Here is a 23,923-nt window from a genome sequence, read left to right as displayed (position 1 = left end):
TTTTGCTTTTTTGTTTTACACTGGTTAAACCAAGATGTCCCCAGATTACAGATCAACATTAAATTGGAAAACATAAACTGAAGATCCAAGTTTGAAATCCATTGATTCATTACAAATCTGAAACCTTCATCTAAAGCTATTGAAAAGGAAAATGCAGGTCAAATGTGAACTAATATGTGTGTTGTTGAGAATGTAAGTTAAGCGCTAATATCCACTGACAGCAGTAATACAATAATGTCATTATTTAGCTCAAGTCAGTTCAAAGTTTATTCAGTTTTGTTTTATTGTGTCAGTGTTGCAAAGTTCATTAATTATGATCAAATTTGACTGCTTTTCTAAAGACAATAGCTCAATTCAGTTCAAGTTTAATACCAGTTTAAGACATTACTGAATATTAATGGTCTTTTAGAAGTGTCTTTCTAATCATGTAGTATCACTGTGTTTATGCTCTAATACAATCTAAAAAATATGATATTCTGCATTTGTAGAGCAACACGTGTTGCCTAATTATGTGCTTAGAGATTCCATGATGGTGTTGAGCATAATTTGCATGGACAGGACAGATTATCCTGACAACATGTCCGGAAGATCACCCGGAGGATGATCTTCCTTTTCATCCCCATCTACCCCCCACTTTTCACACCAGGCAAGACTTTGAGGATTATATAAAAGGTCATCCCATCCGTGTTTTGTCAGTCAGGCTGCTCATTGACTTTACAGAGACACCGCGCAAGAACAAGGGCACTAACGGTGCAACCATGGACGCGTGGACCTATCAATTTGGAAACCTTTCCAAAGTCAGCCCCTTCGAGGGCCCACAGTACCATCTGGCCCCCAAGTGGGCTTTCTACCTACAGGCAGCTTTCATGGGCTTTGTATTTCTTGTTGGCACACCTATGAACGCCATTGTCCTCTTTGTTACAATGAAGTACAAGAAACTCCGACAGCCTCTCAACTACATCCTGGTGAACATCTCCCTAGGAGGCTTTATTTTCGACACGTTCTCTGTAAGCCAAGTATTCTTTTCCGCTCTTAGAGGTTATTTCTTCTTCGGTCATACGATGTGTGCAATGGAATCTGCAATGGGATCGATTGCGGGTAAGACGAAGTGTCTGCAAACTTTGAATAGCATAGACATTACTAGGGTTGGGAAACAAAAATCAATTCCAATTCCAGAATCAGATACTTAAGGACAGGAATCGGATACTTGTTCTAAAATGAAAATTTCAATTCCATACCTATCAATTCCTGTGTGCGCATCTTTTATTTTTAGTTGGCGAAAAGTGGCTGTTAAAAAAGTATTTGTCTTTGAATCATTCATTCAAGAGATTCATTCAAAAACACTGATTCATCCTGAAACAAGTAAACTTGAGTGAGACATTGAATCATTCCATTCATAAATTCTATGAGATTTTGTTTAGTTGTCTAATATTTTTTGTTCTTCAGAATTGTGAGAGAACTACAACCGCCATTAAAAAAAGTCCCAATTTATTTTTGCAGTCAAACAGCTCTTAATCTAGTCAATTTTTTATGTAGCTGGCTGATTTTTATTCATGGTATTCACCAGCAATTAAAAGTGTTGCAAAAAAAAAGAGATACAGAATTAGTATGTTTGATATCTAAATGTTTGACTTCATTTTTTTAAAACACATCGGCTCTACACTGGGAATCAGTAAGAATCAGAATCGATAAGCAGATTTGGAATTGGAATTGATAAAATTTAAACGATACCCAACCCTAGACATTACACTCTTAAAAATGAAGGTTTTAAGAAGTAACATCACTGGCATCAGTGTTTCTGTGGAGAACCTGGCTGGGACATCCAAGGGACCTTTCCATTCCACAAAATTAGATTTTTAAAATGTTCTTCACGCTGAGAAAAAGTTCCAGAAGTGATCACTGAATGGGGAATCAATGGCATCTTCTATGGCATCACTGTAAACCCCCCCTTTCGTAACCTTTAGTATGTTAAGATTGGTGGTTGTCTTGTTCTCACAGGACTTGTGACAGGATGGTCTTTGGCGGTTCTGGCTTTCGAGAGATACGTGGTTATCTGCAAACCCTTTGGAAGCTTCAAGTTCGGACAAGGCCAGGCAATGGGAGCCGTTGCGCTCACCTGGGTCATAGGTATCGGCTGTGCCACGCCTCCATTCTGGGGATGGAGCAGGTGAAAGACATTTTCTTTGGGAAATATATGGAAGCGTGCACTCATAATTTTAGAGATTAACTTTATTTACATTCGAATTTACAGATACATTCCAGAGGGTCTTGGCACCTCCTGCGGACCTGACTGGTACACAAAAAACGAGGAGTACAATTGCGAGAGCTACACTTACTTCCTAATGGTCACCTGCTTCATCCTGCCAATGATGATCATCATCTTCTCCTATTCACAACTGTTGGGAGCCCTGCGTGCTGTGAGTATCCCAACTTTCTGCCTTTATGAACCGTTTTTTTTTTTTTGTTGTTTTCAAATAAATATTTTTCTTTCTTAATTGCATATATTCAAGCAATATTATTTAGGATTATCATAATGTTCTACATATAATTTAATAATTATATATATATATATATATATATATATATATATATATATATATATATATATATATATATATATATATATATATATAGCCTTTTGATTTCAATTTTTGCCAATTATTAAATAGTTATATCAGTCTCCTTTATGTACTGTGTCCAATGCAATGCTTTTTAAATATCCTGTTCACACTAAAAATCTAGATGAAGAAATATTGTAAAATTAAGCATAACTAGAGAAATTTATATTTTGGAAATGTCCATGATTTTTGATGAGCTTTATGATTTGAATTAATATGAATTTTCTATGAATTTTACAAATTAGATTTTTTTTTAATATAAGGGTATTAATTTAAAATAATTACAAAATGAGTTAAAATGATACTTTAATGCACTCGCAGGAGTACTTTGTATAAAAAAGACAAAGATATATTTCAGAATATATTTTTATCTTTCATATGTAATATATATTCACTTCAAATGACTTTTTTATGACTTACTGTAGCATGAAATGTTTCAATATTTACCAATAGGTTGCAGCCCAGCAGGCCGAGTCTGCCTCCACCCAAAAGGCTGAGAAGGAAGTGTCCAGGATGGTTGTTGTGATGGTTGGCTCTTATATAGTTTGCTATGGCCCTTATGCCATCGCTGCCTTGTATTTCGGCTATGCTGAGGATACAAACAAGGATTACCGTCTGGTGGCCATCCCTGCTTTGTTCTCAAAGAGCTCCTGTGTGTACAACCCCCTAATCTATGCCTTTATGAACAAACAGGTGAGATGGACAAAACATATGCTTTGAATAGTAACACTACACATGTAGACAAAAAACTATACTCTGCCATTTTGTGTTCCAGTTCAATGCCTGCATCATGGAGACGGTATTTGGCAAGAAGATTGATGAGGGCTCAGAGGTTTCCAGCAAGACCGAAACCTCCTCTGTGTCTGCATAAATTATTCCACAACCTATTTACAACTTTTCTGGACCTGTTTTCATGTTATCCCTTCCCCTGATTGTTCAAATCCTGCACCTTTACACATTGTTGAGGGCAGAGGGAGTCCCCATGTCCCGAAGACACAGCCCGCTGGATGGCCAAACCAGAGGGCGATATCCTACCATCCTTTCTGTGCAGAACTGGTACACCTTCAAAATACTTCAATTTTATTTATTTATTTATTTTTTTGTAATTGCTGTTTTATGTTAAAACAATGCATTATGCATTGATGATGAAGTAGAATATTTAATTGTTAACTTGCAACAGAAAATCAAAAAAAAAGAGAGAATAATTAAAAAATAAAATAAATAGAAATCAGATATCCTCTAATGTGAATGGACTTGCGCAAACTGAAAATGGAAATTCCTGTTTTTTTTTTTTTTTAAATGCTCTTTGACTACATTTCTAGTAGCATTTATATTCTATCACAATGGGATCTTAAGTAAACTAAGTAACCTAAAAGCCCATACCAATCAAAACTGCTTGTTTCGGCAAAAGAGCACAGCGTAACAAAGCGGTTTACTCTCATCTTCTCTAAAGAACTTACTAAAGCCCAGCTTTCTGGCTGGATTAGCCAAGATATATAAGATCACAAAGGAATTATCCAAGTCCATCCGCTTGTTTGCAGCTGAGGAACCGTTCACTGGAAGTTTGCTGGTAACAAATCCTGAGCGACAGCTCTTGTCCAATCACTGGCTTCAAGACGTTGGATCTCTAATATCTGTGTCTATATTACTTCTGTACATGTTTTGTTGTAATTAGACATACAGTGTGCATGAATTTGTACATGTGCCCGGATTTTAGAATTAATAAAGATTTATATTGTTTGATGCATTTTTCCCTCTACCTATTGGCTTCTATTAATCAGCTGATATAGGCTATATTGCATTTGCTTGTTGCCGAAGCAAAGACGCTTAAACTGAAATAAAATTCTTAAAAAAATAGCCTATATAGACATATTTGACTAATAAAATGGAACAAAAGCTAATCAAATAATAATAATAAAAAAAATCTGTATTTTAAACAATATTACATTAATATTTTTACAATTTAGTCTATCTTGGAAATCTCTCTCTCTCTCTCTCACACACACACACACACACACACACACACACACGCACGCACGCACGCACACAAAAGACAAGCAGAGTGAATGCCAAAAAAGGAAAACTGACATAAAAAAAAGTTACAATTTCAGTCATAATTTTGTTTTATTGACAATTTGTTGTTGTCAAGATACAGTCTGTAGGTGCTGAAACAGCAGGAAGTCACCTGAAACCACTGGGTGCTAAAACATTTTAAATCAAAAAATAAAATGCATTCAAAAGACAACTAATGGACCACATTGCTATGTTCGTAGCATAGCAAACATATTGCAAACTTCATATAACTGATAGTGTATTTCAAATAATAAAGTTGAAAGCAACAAACTATTCAGTAACATGTTCGACTGGACCCTACAAACCAAAATCAATTGAGGTTTTAGCCATAAAGCTCTAACTAAAGATCCAAATCAAATAAAATATTCAGCGAAAGGCACAATGAGAGTAAGTCTATTAAAGATCAAAATCAGGGAGTCTTTAAGAAAACAAACATCTTAATATCAATAGATGAACGTGTGACTGAATAAACCGAGGTTTTTTCCTAATAAATATTGAAAGTAGACAAGATATTGCCTTGAGCGGACCATGACCTATGGCTCTAAAATCAATGTTTGTGCCAAGACAATTACACACAGGAGAGAAATGTGAGTTTATATTTATAAAAAGTATATACATATTCACATATACATTGTGAATATATACATGTATTTTTGTATCTATTTGTATAAACTCCCAGAAGAAGCCAATCTGAGAAGATTCTGTACTAATGGTATTCTAACGAGCAGGACTGTGAACAGCAGGGGGAGCTGATCATAGATGCAAAACTGCCTTGATTCTAGCTCTGAATAAACTGCTTCACATTAAAAAACAAATATTAACAGTTATTGAAAAGGGATACTTCATCCAAAAATGAAAATTCTGTCATTAATACCTCACCCTCCTGTCATCCCAAACCCGTAAGACCTTCGTTCATCTTCAGAACACAAATTAAGATATTTTTAAATGCATCCCGTGAGCTCTCTGACCTTCCCATCATGAGGCTGAGTAATTAATGACAGAATTTTCATTTTTGAGTGAGCTATCCCTTTAAGTAGTGTCATCATGAATGCATTTCCGTGTGCAAAAAGGGAAAACTAAATCTGAGGAATTAATGTTGTATTATGGTGAAGCAATATAAAATAAATTATATCCATTTACCAAAACAAGTTAAAAAGTAATTATCTATTATACTAGAAAAAAAAGAATTAAAACTCATCATGTCGAACTAAAGCCTCCCCAAAGTCAGTCGCTTGACTTCCCACAAACAAATCGTACTTGTTGAGTATTTCCTCTTTGGTGAGTTTGCCATCCTGAAAGACAGTGTGACAGACAGACAGACGGTTGATTTCAGTTATAACTTACGAAAAGCTGACAAAAGAAGCTTTTAAGGTTGGCTCACCTTGTTCGTGTCAGACTCGTACACCAGATGCTTGGCTTCGGCTTCTGCGTGGTCGTAGTCGGCCGGCAGGATCCAGTCCATCGTCTCATCTTTGTCCATCTTCCCATCCTTGTTCTTGTCTCTAAACTCTGAAAACTGCTCTCGCTCTGTCGCCACCCATTCTGGCTCGTCCATTTCATCCTCATGGTTGTACATGTCGCCTGATATTCAGGAAAATTCAACTGATGTTAAGCTACTGTATACTGACAACTGACATTTTTATGCAATGCAAATTGTTTAAAAGATTTTGTGAGAGTTTTCAATTTATAATATACCTAATACTGTATTTCACTCACCAATATACTCCTCCAGCTCGATAAAACCATCACCATTCTTATCAATATCCTCCATAGTTTCCTAATGATAAAATGAAAAAATTTGTGAAATAGGTTACAGAATATTCAGAGAAAGCCTAGTAACTATATAAAAATCTAAATGATCCAGATATTGTCCTTTATATATGTTCCTGGTATTATGTCCAAAATGCATCAGTGCACACGATAAAGGATAAGAATGTTTGTCATTTCTTTTTTTCCTCAAATTTCCTTTCATTTGATGCCATTATACACTGCCATTCAAACTACCAACTATCAATTTTTTTAAATTTTTTTTTTTTTTTTTGCAAGGAATTCATGCTTTTATTCAGCAAGTATGCATTTATTTAAAATAAGGAACTGGAGTAAAGCCATTCATATTTTTAAAAAGGATTTCTGTTTCAAATAAATACTGTTTGTTCTGAACTTTCTATTTATTAAAGAGGTCTGAAAAATGATGATTTCCACAAAAATGTTATGCAGCACAATTCTAAGTTTTCGATATTGAAAATAATAAGAAATGTCTCCTGAGCACCAAACCAGTATCTCAGAATGATTTCTGAAGGATCATGAGATACTGAAGATTGGAGAAATGGCTGCTGAAAATTCAGCTTCACCATCACAGGAATAAATAATATTATAAACTAGACACAGTTACTTTAAATTGTAATAATATTTCAGAATATTACTGTTTTTACTGAGTTTTTGATCAAATAAGAGCAGACTTCTGTAAAACAATATGACCGCTCCACAGTTTTAAGTAGTACTGTATGTCAGTTTACAGAAGTTAAATGGGATACAAACAGGTTTCACACAATAATAACAGACCCACCAACACAACAATGTCTTTCATATGTTCATACTCCTCAGGATGGAGGAAAGCAGTGAACTCCTCTTTATCAGCGATGTGGTCTCCATTTCCATCAGCCATTTTGAAGCGCCGTTCATCTCTAGCCATCATCTGCTTGTAGTTATAGCCATCATCAGACTCAGGATCATCTAGAAAAACACAGGCAGTACAAATGATTCAATTATTAGAACACATGATTATTCCAATACTTATTATTGCAATGCTGCTTGGTGACAACAGTGGTATTAAAAACTACACACTTAACCTTAACATTTTTTATAGTGGTAGATGAAAATTACAATTCTGTCATCATTTAATAACCCTTATGTTTTTCAGATCTGTATGACTTACTTTCTTCTGTGGAACATAAAAAGAGATATTTCAAAGAATGTTACAACTGTTTTTGTTCGTAAAATGAAAGTCACTGGGGTCCAAAAATACACTGGACCCTGAACTCTCATTATATTAACCTTTTTTTTTTTTTTTTTTTAAACATCTTTCATGTTCCACAGCATTTTTTTTTTTTTTTTTTAAACATTAATAAAATATGGAACATAAAATAATAATAATAAAAAAATCTGTATTTTTAAACAATATTGCATTAATATTTTTAAAATTTAATCTATTTTGGAAATTGCTCTCTCTCTCTCTCTCTCTCACACACACACACACACACACACACACTGGACCCTGTTACCTTTTTTTTTTTTTTTTTTTTTAAAATCTTTCATGTTATTCCACTTTGTACAGGTATGGAACGGCATGTGTGTGTGTACATTTCCATTTCGGGTGACCAATTCTTTAACTTTGTTTATACTAACAGACTGCATTTTTACCAAGGTAGGTGCCATATGTGACATTCTTGTATTCGTCCCAGGAGATCATGCCATCATTATTCATGTCAAAATCCTTCCATTGTCTTTCCACATTGTCATAGATGTACTTCTTCTGAGCCTTTTTGATCCATGCTTTCAGCTCGGCCTCTGTGACGAAGCCATCCTCGTCCGCATCGATCTTATCCACAATTTTACTGAAAGGCAGCACAAAAAGAGCAAAAACATAAGGGTATAAATTAACTAGAAGAGTGTGTCTTCTCTCAATCATTTATTTCATATTAAAACGACCAACTCTCAATGAAAATTAATGACTTGCAATGATCTTGTTGCTGTGAATCACAACTAAATTCCCCTTAACACTCAGCGCAGTCCTTACCCAAGCCTATTCTTGCTTTCCTCTGGGGTCAGGTCATCAAACGTCTTAGCTTCTTCCTCCCCAAGGAAGGCATCGTGGTCATAGTCAAAGTTTGTGTCGTCGTCATGCTCCTTGCTGCTCAGTGGTGCATCATGGTGGACACGGTCCTTCTTCTCTGTGGGTTTGCTGGTGGCGTAGACCGCGCACAGAGCAAAGCACATCAACAGAGGCCTAATCTCCATCTTCAACACATAAGCTCTGGTGAAAGAGAGAGCAAATATTAACACATATACATCCATACTAAATCCCTTTTAAACTAAAATAAATACTGATCACAGGAATTTCTGATGTGGCAACGTTTAAATAATCCAATGCGCAAACATAACTTTACGTGTTTGAAAGTAAATCTGTTTGAATCAGTGAATGTAAACACTGCGTATGTTAAGAAAGGGTTAAGAAACACTGTTCTACAACGTCATAAATGTCTTTACTGTCACTTTAGGCCAATTTAGTATGTACTTGCTGAATAAAATGAATTGAATTGTATATAAAAAATAATAATAAATACAAAATACTGACCCAAAACTTTTGAACGACAGTGTAGATGTGTGTAACAAAGGAAAGATAACAATCCTGGCTGGCAAAATACCAGAAAGAATCTTTGACAGGAAACACTGTCGACATGAACAAAAATGTGTTTCCAGAGAATGTGAAAAAATTAAGGGGGGAGGGAGGTTGAAAATTACAAGTAGTACGGCCAAGACAAGTGCCCAAGACCCACTAACAAAATTAGCACAAAAAAATATAATTACACTCAATCAGTAATTAGTCACACCAGAAATAAATCACATATTACAACTGTACAAACATGTCATTAGGACTTAACAGTATAAGAAACAGTTAAGATGTTCTTGCCTTTCGAAGTAACGTTATACATTAGCTACTTACTACTTGTTAACTAAAAATTGTAACAGACATGATCCAGATAATCTAAGCAGCACAAACCCAGGCAAAAAGCTACCTTACAGCACATTTAAGATGAGATGGTCACCATTCACTTTTATAGTATGAAACAAGACGCAATGAAAGTGAATGGTGACTGGGGCTGTCAGTCTTCTAACATTATAGTTTTGGTTCCACGGATGAAAGCAAGTCATAGACATTTAAAACAACATTGGGGTAAGCAAATGATGACAAAAATGTATTATTTTGATAAACTATCCCTTTGACGTTAACGGTATTACAACGTTACACGGTCAGTCAATGCAGTACTCAATCACATTGCTAAAGACCAAACATGCAAAAGCGTATCAAAACGTGTATGAAATACAAACATACCTAGATTTAATCCGAGGCCGAGAATCCCAGACACAATACAGGGTCTTTGGTTTACTCTGCACACCCCTGTGCCACACCGTTTTTCGGACTAGCGGTCAAATCACAGCGCAGACAGTGGAGTCCGTTCACTGCCATTGGTCCACTTCAGCACAACAAACCCCGGATGTAATGGAAACCGTTGTTTTAAAATGCGCGGAACTCCTCGCGCTCTCTTTTGATTGGCTACAGCGCATCTGGAAACCAATCAGCGCTCGAGGCTTCACAATCGGTTGATGCATCGCTCGAGACCGTCGTGTATCCAGTGGACTGTCTTATTGGGTACGTCTTGCCACGTCCCCAAATTTGAGAGACCCGCAAATTCTCGCGGAAAGGTGCCATCCCTGTCCAGTGAACATTAGCTATAAAAGTGATGAACGGCGTATCAGCAGCGAATGTTAACGGTTGGATTACTTTAATTTAACTGATGCCAGGTTTAGGTTTAGCTGTTTTTAGCGATTCATTACGCTACTTGTAATTTAAAGCCACTAGGTAGTTAAACTACATGTACACATGAGTGAGTAAGTAGTAGTAGAGGCGAAATTATAATCTGTGTTTATGTTTATTACGGGATGCTTTTTAAAACTGTTTAGAAAAGCATCTGCTGTTTAAACACTACTCAGTATTACAAGCAAACAAACAAAAGTAACACTTTATTTTAAGGTGTCCTTGTTACACGCTACATGCACTTACTATTTTAATAATCCTTAATTAAGCATAATTACATGCAAGTAACCCCAAGACAAACCCTAATCCTTACCCTAACCATTTATGACCCTAGACCACAAAACCAGTCATTAGAGTAATTTTTTTTTTTTAAATTGAGATTTATACATCATCTGAAAGTTGAATAAATAAGCTTTCCAATGATGTATGAAAGTTTATAAAATATCTTCATGGAACGTGATCTTTACTTAATATCCTAATTATTTTTTTAATGATAATTTTGACCTATACAATGTACAATTTAAGCTATTGCTACAAATATACCCGTACTACTTATGACTGGTTTTGTGGACATAGTAAGTACATGAAGTTGATTATTTTTACTCAGTACTTAAATTTATAATTAGACTGTAACAAGGACACATTAAAATAAAGTTTAACCCCAAAATATAAACAAACAAGCAAACAGATGTAATAATAAAAAAAATTGTAATAAATTAGTAGACTAAATGCAGCATTAATTACACTTTCATTGCGGAAAACATGACCATGACACTAACCTGATGTAATACATGAACAATATTACACGAAGAACCCAAAAGCATAGTTTTCTTGTAATTTTTCTATTATTCCAAGATGACATAGAAGTTATGTTTACAGTTTGTGCATGTGCAGTCATTAATGTAAATTGTGCCAAGAAAAACTATTTAAATATTTCTATTTTGTGGAATCTGAAGCAAAATACAAAATGTAATGTTCGTCAAATGAGCTGAGAATGGCAGAATGTTACATTTGACTAAAGCAACAATATCATATATTGATTTACCAAACAAACTTTACCACAAAGAAAATCAAAACTGATCAATGGGAGCATCATAATGAATTACACACAGAGCGCAGTACATCGTCATAACAAATCGGCTTATAGTCGTGCGCATGCGCGTATCGTGGGACGCTGCAGCCCTCACCAAGGTAACAGCAAAGCTGATCTCAAGCGTGTAAAAACACTGCCTTTGTTCACGGAGCTCTCTGTGCACTAGTAGCCGCTGGCTCAGACTCAGAATGCCTGTCCGTTTTAAGGTAAGTTAATTAAATTATTTATTACATATTAAATTGCTTATAACATGACACAATAAAACCAGACTGAAGGTGCACGCGCTCGTGCGACGTCATTTGTTTGAGGAACAGAGAGCGCGCGCTGCAGGATGCAAAAAATGCTTTCAGTTTTGAGATTTATTTTGGTTGTTTACGTTTAGGTAGGATAACTAAATATACATGAATACGAATCCTTGTAATATATAGATTACGCGTTGCCGAAAACAAATAGATACACTTATAGAACACTTTATGTGGTTTTATTAAGACACGTCTTAAACGGTAAACCCTTTATAAGTTACCGTCGATACTTCCTGTTATGTATTGAAGAAGTTTGTGCGCCGATTAAAAGGCATCAAGATTATCCAGTTGTCACCTAAGAGCTAGTTATTAAGCACGGATTAAGCATGGCTTTTCTGATAAATCACAGATCCTTTCCTAGACCTCTCATTTGAATAAGGAGATAGTATAACATACCAAATGCAAAATGTGCGATACTCATGCTATAAAGTCTACGTATTGTTTGTATGTACCACTTCTAATAGGGATTCAGCGAGTATCGAAGTAAATACAAAGGTCGAACAACACGATCCAGAAGCGATTCTCCACATCGCAGGATGCGACTGGCAGGACTGCGCTCGGATCAGTCAAGTATGTACTGGATAGATAGATAGATAGATAGATAGATAGATAGATAGATAGATAGATAGATAGATAGATAGATAGATAGATAGATAGATAGATAGATAGATAGATGGATGGATGTGTCTACAGATGTCTTTTTAAAATGAAAATAATTATCTCACAATAAATTCATTATGAATTAATTGAACTGATTGATCCTTTTCTTGCATTTATAGGAACTACCCAGGAACCCCAATTTATATCCAAAAGGAAAGTGCCATTTTATCCACCTCAGATATCCAGTTCTTTCCGATGGGAAGGGCATGATCCATCTCCACGGCGTCAGGAGAAGGGCAGGCCTGTCACACCTCCAGCTGTCACACCTGTGCTCAGAGCCTATAGTGCAGAAAGAGTAGTGACCCCTCTTGCCCCAAGAGACCCCGTGCCACCAGAGGGCACCGCTGCACCATCCCAACAACTACAGACAGAGGAGCAAGCAGCTCAGACATCCACCACTGCTGCAGACCAGCAGCAGCCAAGACTAAATGGGGTGAGTCTGGTTATAAGTGAGTGTGTTAGATAACTTTAAACAACAATAACGCAAAACGGCAACACATTAAGAGAGGCCCATTTGTGTTTCTGTTCATATATAGTCCTTTTAATAAACAGAATCTCAAACCAAGATGTGTGGATGAGCACACAGCCCCCCCCCCTCCTTTATTATAAACATTTGAATATTTTTCAAATACATTTTTAACACTGTAGTTAGTGTATAACATTTAGAATTGTACTATTAGGTGTTAATACCATCATTACTGCAATGACAGTTATTCAAAGCTTATGTTTTCTGTTAGATTAACCATGTGCTAAGGAAACGAGCGGGACTGAGATCGGAGCAACAGAGGAATGGCCGATTGAGCTCTGAGTACCAGAGACAGTTCATGTGGAAAACGCCTGCGGCCGATTCGCCCCTGCTAGCTGCACATGAGGTGCTTTATTGCATTTTTATGAGCATCGTCCTAATTCAAAATTATTTTTAACATCACACATTGGTTTGCATCAAGTCCCTGTATTTCACGGCCAGATTATCTGACATACGTTTGGTCACCTGACCTGTTTCTTATATTTAGAGAAATGAATTACTGCATATGTTTGAGTGCAATTTCTTTCATACATTAAAAAAAAACCTTATCCAGTAGATGGCAGTACATCTGGCAGTTTTGCATGCTTACTTCAGAATACATATATATATATATATATATATATATATATATGTATATATATATATATATATATATATATATATATAACTGTTTATTGAAAATACTTTTTATTAAACTAACAATATTTACATTTAGAGAGCAAGAACACTTTCTTTCTGAGCAGCATCTTGTTATCAGAATGCCATAGTCATCAGGGCCATTACACCTTTTTTGTTTTGGATTATTTCATGTCTGTTTTAGATGTTGTACAGTAACAACAGAGCCATCCCACCCTTCAAATCAAACCCAGTAACTATGGAGAGTGAGTACAAGAGAAGTTTCAAAGGATCACCTCCTCCCAGACCACCACGCCTGAGGCGAGATGTTGAACAACACGAGGTCCCGCAGCTTGATGCAGAGAACACAACCCCAGAGAAGGTACACAGAAATATCTACATTCAGCTTTGTCACATACGTCAATGGACACAGACTTTCCAAATATCACTGCATAACTATGGAGCTGGATAAACCAGTTTCACTAACGTGTTAGTTCCTCGTAATTTTTCACACAATCTATATGCATAGTCCTCATTGTATAGAAAGGAAGTATACATTAAGAAAATTTTTGCACCTTTGACGTGGTTTGTTATGTGCTTTTGCCTAAATGCCCACCATGCCAGAGTAAAGGGAAGAAGAAGAAAAAGAAAAAGAAGCAGCAACAACAGAGCAGAAAGTCAAGCCCTGAAGAGGAAGTCACCCATCGACAGCAACAGGAAGTGAGGTCACCCTGTGCTCTGAGAGACCCTTCGCTCAAGGTTATGAGGTGACTGTTGTATTTTTTATTTTATTTTTTGTACAGGACTAGGAAAAAAATACAGAAACAAAACTCAGGCCTGTTTCACACATTTTGCATCAGCAGCACATAAGCACCACATATATATTTTAATGTCCAAATGATATACAACAGGTTACAGTTCACAAATTCCACAAAAGTATTTTCCAGTGTCCCTCTTTGTCTGCCTGACAGGAAAGGGAAAACTGAGTACAGATCCAACTTTGGTTCTCCACTCCAGTATAGTTACAGAGCTGGAGCATGGGTGAAGATCAAAACTGCAAATGAGGAGGTGAGCTTCTGGAAAATGAAAAAAATCTACGGGAAAAGGCCACAGAAAATAGCATTTTATTCTCATGTGGCATAAAAAATGCAAAATGTTCAAATAAGTAACTAAAATATAAAATAATGAATTTAATGAATATCTTTTAATCCAGTAATATAATTCATATTCATTAATAAATGTAACTGCCTCTTTAATTTAAATTGATTTTGATTTTCGCACGTAATATCGTTTATGTATTTCTAGACCTTAAGTTAAATAACATTAATTTAATGTACACAAGGGGTGACTTAAAACACAGCAAATTTTATTATATTATAATTTTGACCCCACATTGCATGAAAGCTTGAGTTATGATGGGTTAAAGTGGAAGAGCTGTTAGGAAGGGCAGTTTCTCTAATTACTGGTCTGTATTATTACAGGAGTGTGAAGGTTTTCACGAGTGGTATCATGAGGTAACTCTTCCGCCTGTTGCATCCATCCTCTCACTGCCGCTGCTGTCTCAAGAGAGACCTTCATTCGCTTATGTGTGTGTCGGTTCTCACAAAATGTACTGTATGACATCATTCAAAGTTAGACTATATGGTGGTATCCAGGTGGACTTTATCTTGAAGAACTGTCTGTCTGTGTGTGTGTTCAATCTGTGTATGTGTGCATGTGGTGGATCAGTCAGCAAGATGTTATCTGTCAGCATATATGGAACTTTGAAGTTGTCTGTGGTTTTGTTGGTTGATTTTTTTTTGCTTTCAGTTGTCTGGTAATCCTGTATTGACGCTTTGCTCACTCACTGATTATATAAAATCATAGAAAAATGTGTAGGTATAACTTAGAAATAAAAGTAAAAAAAAATCCCACTAATTTTACATTTATTTATTTAGCAGACGTTATGGTCACACTTTATTTTAAAGTCCAATTCTCGCTATTAACAAACCATTAAATACAAATTTTACCTCAGTTAACTCCTAATTTGCTGCTTATTAATAGTTAGTAAGGTAGTTGTTAAGTTTAGGTACTGTTTAGGATTAGGGGTGTAGAATATGGTCACAGAATATGTGCTTTATAAGTACTAATAAACAGCCAATATGTTAATAATAGGCATGCTAATAAGCAGAGGTGGAAAGAGTACAAAAATATTCTACTCAAGTAAAAGTACCATTACATTAATGAAATTTTACTTAAGTACAAGTAAAAGTACCAGTCTAAATCTACTCAAGTAAAAGTAAAATGTAGCTCATTTAAAATTTACTCAGAGTAAAAATGACTTACATTTTACATTTTAACAGTGGGAGGGAGGTAAAAATGGGACAGGCCAAGGGTGTCAAACTCAGTTCCTGGAGGTCCACAGCCCTGCACAGTTTAGATATAACCTTAATTAAACACACCTGACCAAGCTAATCTAATCATTTAGGCTTATTTGAAAACTACATTCAGGAACAAAACACTGTCATGTTGCTCAGAGATGCAAAACTGTGCTTTGGGGGCTGTGTTTGAAATTATTTGCAGAAACAGGCAATATGGTGTCAAAAATGCAGGTCTCTTAATTAACTTGTTTACTGAACTGTTATAAAAAATAAAAAAACATCTATATGTAATCATGCTGATTTTTGGAGGAAAAAACAGCATTCTTTGTGTGATATTGATTTACTATATGAAATTACATAAATATATAGATTTTCTGCCCCATATCTTCAATTTTGAGATCATTCTAAATGCATTTTAGCAGACTGAATCACACAGTGAAAGAACACACTATAAATGCGCGCGCACATCGTTAAAACAACAATTATGATATTATCGCAGATGATATATATCGCACACTCCGCACTACTGTCTTTTTGGCTAATTTGTGCAAAACCTCTTGGTAAAATGTCAAAGCTTAATTTTAGCCACCAATGCAACGATGCAATTATTTAGCTTACCTCTACATGCTTGTGAAGGGTTGATGTCTTGTCGAGATTTTATAAGCTGCTAGTTTGGTCTCCCTAGGTAAGCACAGCTTACACTGCATAATAGAGCATAAATATGGCCAGGGGTTCACTTCATTTCCTTCGAGTTCAACTTCAGAATATGACAGGGTTTCATTTTCAGCGGTGTCTGCACCACTAACGCCTGTTTTGTCCGTCTGCATCTTTCTTGTGATTTTAGTGCCAGTTTGCCCTCCTGCCCATTATTTACTGCAGTAGATTCCAGGGAGCAATTTATTTATTTATTTATTTATTATTATATTATATTATATTATATTTATTAATGTGTTTTAAAATGTAGCGAAGTACAATACTTCAAACAAAATATACTTAAGTAAAAGTAAAATTACAGATTTTAAAAATTAATTTAAAAAGTAGAAGTACACAAAAAAGCTACTCAATTACAGCAATGCGAGTAAATGTAATTCGTTATTTCCACCTCTGCTAATAAGCAACTAGTTAATAGTGACAATTGGACCCTATACTAAAGTGTAACTGAGGTTATTTATTTATATATTCATTCATTCATTTTATCAGTGACAAATATATAATCTATCAGAGGAGCCAGTAATACAAGCTAAAATTCAAATGACATAGAGGGGGACAAAAAGTTTTCCAATAAGATGTCCCATTAATATTTGTAGTATTGCATAAGTGATTAATTAGGTGTTATTTAAGCTTTTAGGTAGCTCTCATCACTTTTTCCCCCCAATATGTATAAGTGTCACATTGTAACTGCAACTTTCACATTGTTCTTTTGCTGCTTAGTAAATAATTTGATCTGATTTCTTTGTTTTAACATGGTCAGTAAGTATCTGTCATGACAGTAAATTCAGTGCTTTTAATGTGTAAGTGCTTCAAATTTGTTGGCTAGAATGTAAACTTTATAGAGACTTCAGAAAAGTTTTTGTTACATGCTGACCCTGTAAGAACAAAGTAACTTTTGTAAGACAGAAGTACTTCATTTTAGGTTATGGTGTCAAGTGTGCTTTGATGCATCTCCGGCAAAACTTTCATGTAAGACTCGCCATATGGGACAAGAGTGACTTTCTGAGTCAGCTCTTTAGGAGCGGAACATCACTGCCTTCACATTTATTCATACTTTATACGGGTTTCAAAGCGGATATGACAATGTTGCATGATGTGAATTTATGCTGATTCAATAACAAATTTATATTAAGCATATATAAGGACAATATCACAAAAATTATATTAAATAATCTTTAAAACATATTTTTGTATTGTATATGGTTTTTTAAAGGAAGTGAAAATGTGTGTGTGTAGGCTATATATATATATATATATATATATACACATCCTTATCACATCCTTATTCCTTATTGTTGAGCCCTGAAAAGTGTTTTGTCTGTGCTTCCAACGAATTATTAATCTTCTTGCCTAACATAATCTGCAGTCTAGTCCTATTTTTCCCAGGCTCTTATTTATTATTCACAACTCTAAAGTTCTACTGTTTTTCCACAGGTGCAGGAGTTACGTGAGAAAGCTGATGCCTACAGGAAAAGGGCCTGGGGAACTCATTTTTCTCGGCAGCACCTGAATCAGATCCTGTCGGACCACAACTGGATGTGGGAGCCTTCCAGTGGCACCTCTTCCTCATCCTCCATTGAATCCGAGGCCTGCAGAAGCAGTAATAGCACCCCTATCATCGAGGCTCTGGACCTGGCCAGGTGAGCAGAGCTCGAACATCAAAATTTGTCCAATTTAGTTAACAAATCCAGAAAGATTTTTCTTTGAACAATGACTTGGTGTTTTTGGCATGTCTCTTTAGGGCTGACAGTGTCAGCTCTAGCCCTGGGCCTTCTGCTTCTGTGGCAGCCTGCAGGAGAAGCTCTCCTTGGGATGCTCGCCTTCATGAAGACCCCACCCTCCCTGTGCAGAGGAAGTTGGCCTGGGATGAAGAAGAGGGATTTGGAGAGAGAGATGAGTCAGATATTTCAGAGGAGGAGCTGACAGTTGAAAAAAATGAGGGGAATCCAAAAAATGAGCATGGGCTCATGAAGGAGAGAAATGAAAGGTATGTGCTTTTTGTTCCGTTTTGTTCTGAAATGTGACCTCAGTTGCTTTTGAGATAAGAGAACCGGCCAACAGTAGAACCAACATGTCAGTGTAGGGCAAAAGTCAGAATTGAAGAATTCTGTTCTATTCTTGAGTTGGCTGTGAGTTGAATTGGAACTTGAATAGGAAGTTAATTACAAATTAAAGAAGTCACACAAATAAAAAAAAAAACTTATAATATTAATTTGGATTCATAATGTCTATTTATTCCCTCATATATTTAAAACAATTATGTGTAAGGATAATTTATACAAAAAAATACAAATAGTTATAATATATATATATATATATATATATATATATATATATATATATATATATATATATATATATATATATATATATATATTGGCTTGGAATCTTCAATATCAGTATAAATCCAGCCTTGATATAACATAGATGACTCTTACGTGCAAATACGTTTCTGCCCATGCCATGACAGTTTTCTATTTCGACATTTCGCGAATCTTTTCTAGGTTGGAAACTGAGTCATCATCAGTGGTGGACGGTTCTAGAGATTCCATTAACAGGGGCAGAATGCCAACCCCCAAACTCAGGACCATGCAGACTGTACAGAGAACACACCATGATCGGACCACTCCAGCCATTGGTATTAAACCTCCTAGATTTACACACAGCTGTGGTTTCCTGTGCAGATGGTACATCTGTTAGTCACCTTGAACCTATACTTTTGCCATCTCACAACAGTTTCACTATGATTGAAAAGTTTGCAGTCAGAACAACTGACTCCAAGCCTCTTGTTTATTAGAAAAAGCTAGCAATCAAAACATGTATTATATATAATTTATAGTATTTATTATTACATGATTTATTTGATTTTAAAGGGGTCATATGATGCTGCTAAAAAGAACATTATTTGGTGTATTTGGTATAATGCAATGTGTTTATGCGGTTTAAGGTTCAAAAAACACTTTCTTTTCCATATAATGTACATTATTGTTTCTCCTCTATGCCCTGCCTTTCTGAAACGCGTAGATTTTTACAAAGCTCATCGTTCTGAAAAAGTGAGGTGCACTCTGATTGGCCAGCTATCCAGTGCATTGTGATTGGCTGAATACCTCAAGCGTGTGACAGAAATGTTACGCCCCTTAACATACTATGCCGTCCAGCTGCTCTGCTCCTGCACATCCCATTATCGGTCTCTTTTAGCAGTTCAGTCAATGTACTGTTAGGAGTAACTGAATAACTCGGGATATTGGTTTATTTTGCATCAGAGGGAGTGTAAGGCACATTTATAAACCGAATAACTTAAGTTATTTGTGGATTAGTGCGTACTGGAGACACAAACTGTTCCCACATAGTGACTTAGATATGTGGGGGCGTGTTAGAACGAGACGTTTTAGGTGTGGTTGACTCTTAACTTTTATAAAGAATATCTCTATGGATTTGAGACTTTAGTCTTTGCAACTTTACAGATCTTCTTTATGCACCAAGAGCTTGTAACACTCAAAAGAGAAAGGAAAAATTGAAATCACATTATATGACCCCTTTAATAATGTTTCTGATTTTTAATAGGAGGAGCTTTGCTGGTCTCTCCTCCGAATATCAAACATTCCTCCAGGAGAGTTAGGAGGAGTGAGCCACCTTTAGGAAAACCTCACTCTCCTTACAAACATATCATAGATGGATCTCCACAGCAGCCACACAGTAAGGTACATGAGTCTTATTTCAGATGTGCAATATTATTTCACACATTATGTTTTCAGATTTTAAACTCCATTGTATTGCAAAGGCTGAGAGTGGAAGCTTGCCACATTCCTCGCCAGCCGCTGGCCTGACCACACTAGATCCACTTCCCATGCAAGAAGATGCCTGGTCTGAGGAGGAGGCAGCAGACTACTCCACCAAGCCATCGGAAAAACAACAGACCAGCCACCGTCACAAAGCTGCTCTCCCTCCACCTGCCACCAGGATACAGGGCACAATGAGAAACCCGGAATTTCAGCATAATGGTATGGTTCCTTTCAGCATCCACTCACATAGATCTGGTTGCAGCCATGGGAATTGGATTATGAAAGGCCTAGCAGTTGCAGCTTTTATGAATTCACACCGACCCTGAAGTTAGAAGCGAACATTTTAGTTTGCGCTACAAAAATGTTGGTTTATTTGATTGAAGATCATCGATCCATACAAGGGAAGAACAGCCACCACACTATAAGCACGCAATTGAAACGTGACGAGTCATTTACCAGCAGGAGTTGAGGGAGGTTAGGTTACCGCTAGCAATAGGGGGAGAATAATCTAGGTCAGTCTCCTGTCTTCTTTTTAATGTGTGTGTGTTTTTTTTCCACTAACGTCATTGCATTATTTTGATACCACTGTACTTATTCAAGTCCTCATGCTATCTGGTCAGATTTTCCTTTGTCACAGGAGTCATTTATTACAAATGGTTAATTTACATTTGATTGAATAATACCTACGTGCCTCATAATTATGACATAATTCGATTATTTGATTTACGCCTCAATTTTTTTAAATATAATTAATAATAAATTAAAAATCTAATTAATAAAAAAAAACTATTATACACATCGAAGTTTCAATATATACTATTTCTCAAAAGTATTTTTTTTAAAGAAATTAATATTTTTATTCATCAAGGATGGATTAAACTGTTCTGAAGTGATATTAAAAAGATTTGTAATTTTACAAAGATTCTACAAAAGATTATTTCTATTTTAAATAAATGCTACTCTTTTGAACTTCAAATAATCATGAAAATGTATCAATATGTATCAAGGTTTCCATAAAATAAATAAATAACAATAAGCAGTGTATTTTAATCTGTGATAATGTACAATAAATGTATCTTAAGCCCCAAATCAGCATATTAGAATGATTTCTGAAGGATCTTGTGACTGGAGTAATAACTGCTGATTCAGCTTTACCATCAAAGGAATAAATTACACTGGAAAAAAAGAAAACAGAAAAGACCTATTTTAAACTGTAATCATATTTTACAAAATGAATGTTTTTATTGAATTGTTGATCAAATAAATTCAGCCTTGGAGAACATAAGAGAGCATATATATTTCCGTGCTGGTATTATTTGAGTATTATTTTGTAATACATATACAGCATTAAAGGTAACCTGGTGATAGTATAAACACTGTAAAAAGTGAAAATGCAGTTATTTGAATTACATAATCTGATCCTTAATGACATAACCATAACCAGTTAATTTAAATATTATATGACAAAACGTACACTGTATAAAGTGGAAATTACGTGATTTAGTTTCACAGCCTATTGTGTTATGTTCATTTATGTAATTCACTCACTACACAATCTCATCCTCTGCTTTGTGTCAATTGTAGGTAACCTGGGAATTTTTCGGCCAGAGCTGTTTGTGTTTCCTGAAGCTGAATCTTCCTGTGTGTCAGATAATGGTAAAATCACCTACTTAATATTAGCAGATATTAGCAGCCATAAGCAGTTAGTGACAGTTACTTCACGCTTTTATGTCTGTCTGGCAGTTTTGGTAGGAACAGGAATTAGATCAGCGTGTACTTTGATGTGGTGCGCATATCAAGCACAGCTAATGCTTTTCAAATCACTGGTTTGATTGACTGTATGTCTCTACACTGTTTGTGCATTTACTCATTTATGGAGCAGCAGTACCTTAAAATATCTAAAATATTAACATATATTAATCTCTCTTTCATATTAATTCCAGATGATAAGATGTCTCAGATCTCATCTAGATCAGCAGCCTCATGCTCCATGGCCTCTGAACTCTTGGGTCGCGCTCAGAGAAGAAAGGAGGAATTCTGGGGAAAGAGCTAATGTGTCAAAGCCCATTAATCGATTGTGCATAGACTGAAAAAATGGCCATTAATTTCTCAGGAAGTGAACATGTACATTTTTAAAAAAAAATCTTTCACTGATTTGTTTTTGTGTGATTTTTATTTTTATTCTTTTTGAATAGTCTGGTATTTAAAATGAAACAAATATTTGTAATTTATTTTATTTACCTGCATTTTAATGTGACTAGACCAATATTGTGCGTTCAGTACAAATGAATTTGCCAAGTAAACACTATAACTCAGTCTGCAAAAAAGTAATAAAAATATTTTTGTACAATGATAGAAACAAAGATGTGTACTTTTTCTCTTTGATACAAAAATCGTATCTAATAAAAGTTATATTTAATAGCTCTAGAGTGAGCTGTTGAAGACAATAAATCCACAATAGCGTTACATTCAGGGGGACATTCTAAAACGCTTAACCGGTTGATTTGTGTTATTGTACTGTGATTTTTGATTTAAAAAAATAAATAAACATCATACTAATAAAGTATACTAGGCCTATGTACAAAAAATAAAAAAATCATACTAATAAAGTATACTAGGCCTATGTACAAAAAATAAAAAATGAATCAGATGAGTCCTGGGTTTGTTTTAAGCGCGTTTATTATTAGTATGATGTTTAGTGAGTTTGTTCTGTTAATATCTTAGTACATTAAGCCACGTTAAGCGTTTTAGAATGTCCCCCATTCAGGCTCATCAACTATATCAGCGATCGCACAAAGAAAAAGAATGGTGCGTTCATGCAAAAATAAGTTCTCAAATCAATTAACAATTTCATTGCTAGCCACAACTTGTATTTACATATTTCTGACATGACGTACCATAAATGTCTCATAACAGTATTCAGCATTTTACATGCAAATGAAAAAACATACAGCGGGACCTGTAGTCTGAAATGAATCGTTTCGGAACTTTGTTACTGGATTGAATCAGTCTCATGATTTAGGCTACTGAATGAACTCAACAAATCCAGCCACTATTGAATCATGACTGAATCAACATAGCCTCAATTTTTCCCTTAAATAAAATGTATAGAATTAGACAGTATTAGAAAATTGATACGCTTTTATAGGTGAGAGATTATAAATAATACGGCTTCACATTATTTTTTTTTCCCAAGAATATTAACCATTCGATTGTTTTTGTAAGTTTCATTTTAGAACAGATCAATAGAACTCTGGTTACAATGCTAACAGAACTGTTTTATTAAAGAACAATTTTGCAACAATAACATTCTTGATGTTATTGTATTTGACGTTATACAAATTCGATAAATTCATAATCACGGATTTTTATGTCAATGTCGGCAACATGTAGGCTTTTATCTAGTTTGATACACACATTTGATGATCCTTCCTAATTGAGCATCTCACACACAGGCGTCGACAGCTTCCCCAAACATCCTGACAGAATTTTCAACAACACTATTTGCTTTATGATGTAATAATTTTCCTGTCGGCTGCAGCTTTCAAACTTATATGAACATGCTGACCAGGAAATGGGTAATTGCA

At 35.4% G+C, this 23,923-nt stretch overlaps 3 protein-coding genes across 7 annotated transcripts; 2 read left to right on the top strand and 1 right to left on the bottom strand.

Moving 5' to 3' along the window:
• The first annotated feature begins 684 nt into the window (after window positions 1-684).
• opn1sw1 (opsin 1 (cone pigments), short-wave-sensitive 1) lies at window positions 685-4,368 on the top strand. Its single transcript, XM_042721952.1, has 5 exons — window positions 685-1,098; window positions 1,999-2,167; window positions 2,252-2,417; window positions 3,072-3,311; window positions 3,394-4,368. Exons 1-5 carry the CDS (start codon window positions 759-761, stop codon window positions 3,487-3,489), a joined length of 1,011 nt encoding a protein of 336 aa, XP_042577886.1. The 5' UTR covers window positions 685-758; the 3' UTR covers window positions 3,490-4,368.
• A 349-nt stretch (window positions 4,369-4,717) lies between these two features.
• calua (calumenin a) lies at window positions 4,718-9,961 on the bottom strand. The gene is made up of 7 exons (XM_042721951.1): window positions 9,805-9,961; window positions 8,488-8,724; window positions 8,112-8,305; window positions 7,258-7,424; window positions 6,408-6,468; window positions 6,073-6,272; window positions 4,718-5,983 (listed from the first exon to the last, which is right to left on the bottom strand). Exons 2-7 carry the CDS (start codon window positions 8,706-8,708, stop codon window positions 5,879-5,881), a joined length of 948 nt encoding a protein of 315 aa, XP_042577885.1. The 5' UTR covers window positions 8,709-8,724; window positions 9,805-9,961; the 3' UTR covers window positions 4,718-5,878.
• A 78-nt stretch (window positions 9,962-10,039) lies between these two features.
• On the top strand, window positions 10,040-22,691 carry mdm1 (Mdm1 nuclear protein). 5 transcript variants are annotated; one of them, XM_019068931.2, is made up of 15 exons: window positions 10,040-10,122; window positions 12,147-12,252; window positions 12,462-12,775; window positions 13,080-13,214; window positions 13,689-13,865; window positions 14,108-14,250; window positions 14,455-14,551; window positions 14,965-14,997; window positions 17,989-18,194; window positions 18,296-18,541; window positions 19,059-19,192; window positions 20,119-20,255; window positions 20,336-20,555; window positions 21,921-21,992; window positions 22,280-22,691. In XM_019068931.2, exons 2-15 carry the CDS (start codon window positions 12,219-12,221, stop codon window positions 22,387-22,389), a joined length of 2,058 nt encoding a protein of 685 aa, XP_018924476.2. In that variant the 5' UTR covers window positions 10,040-10,122; window positions 12,147-12,218; the 3' UTR covers window positions 22,390-22,691. The 5 variants fall into 5 exon arrangements, with proteins under 5 accessions (XP_018924476.2, XP_018924472.2, XP_018924473.2 ...); XM_019068927.2 differs by lacking the exon at window positions 10,040-10,122 and adding an exon at window positions 11,259-11,586; XM_019068929.2 differs by lacking the exon at window positions 10,040-10,122 and adding an exon at window positions 11,680-11,762.
• The last annotated feature ends 1,232 nt before the right edge of the window (window positions 22,692-23,923 follow it).

Source organism: Cyprinus carpio, chromosome B4, assembly GCF_018340385.1.
Source record: "Cyprinus carpio isolate SPL01 chromosome B4, ASM1834038v1, whole genome shotgun sequence".
Lineage (NCBI taxonomy): Eukaryota > Metazoa > Chordata > Actinopteri > Cypriniformes > Cyprinidae > Cyprinus > Cyprinus carpio.
This window is presented reverse-complemented; position numbering and strand designations above follow the sequence as displayed.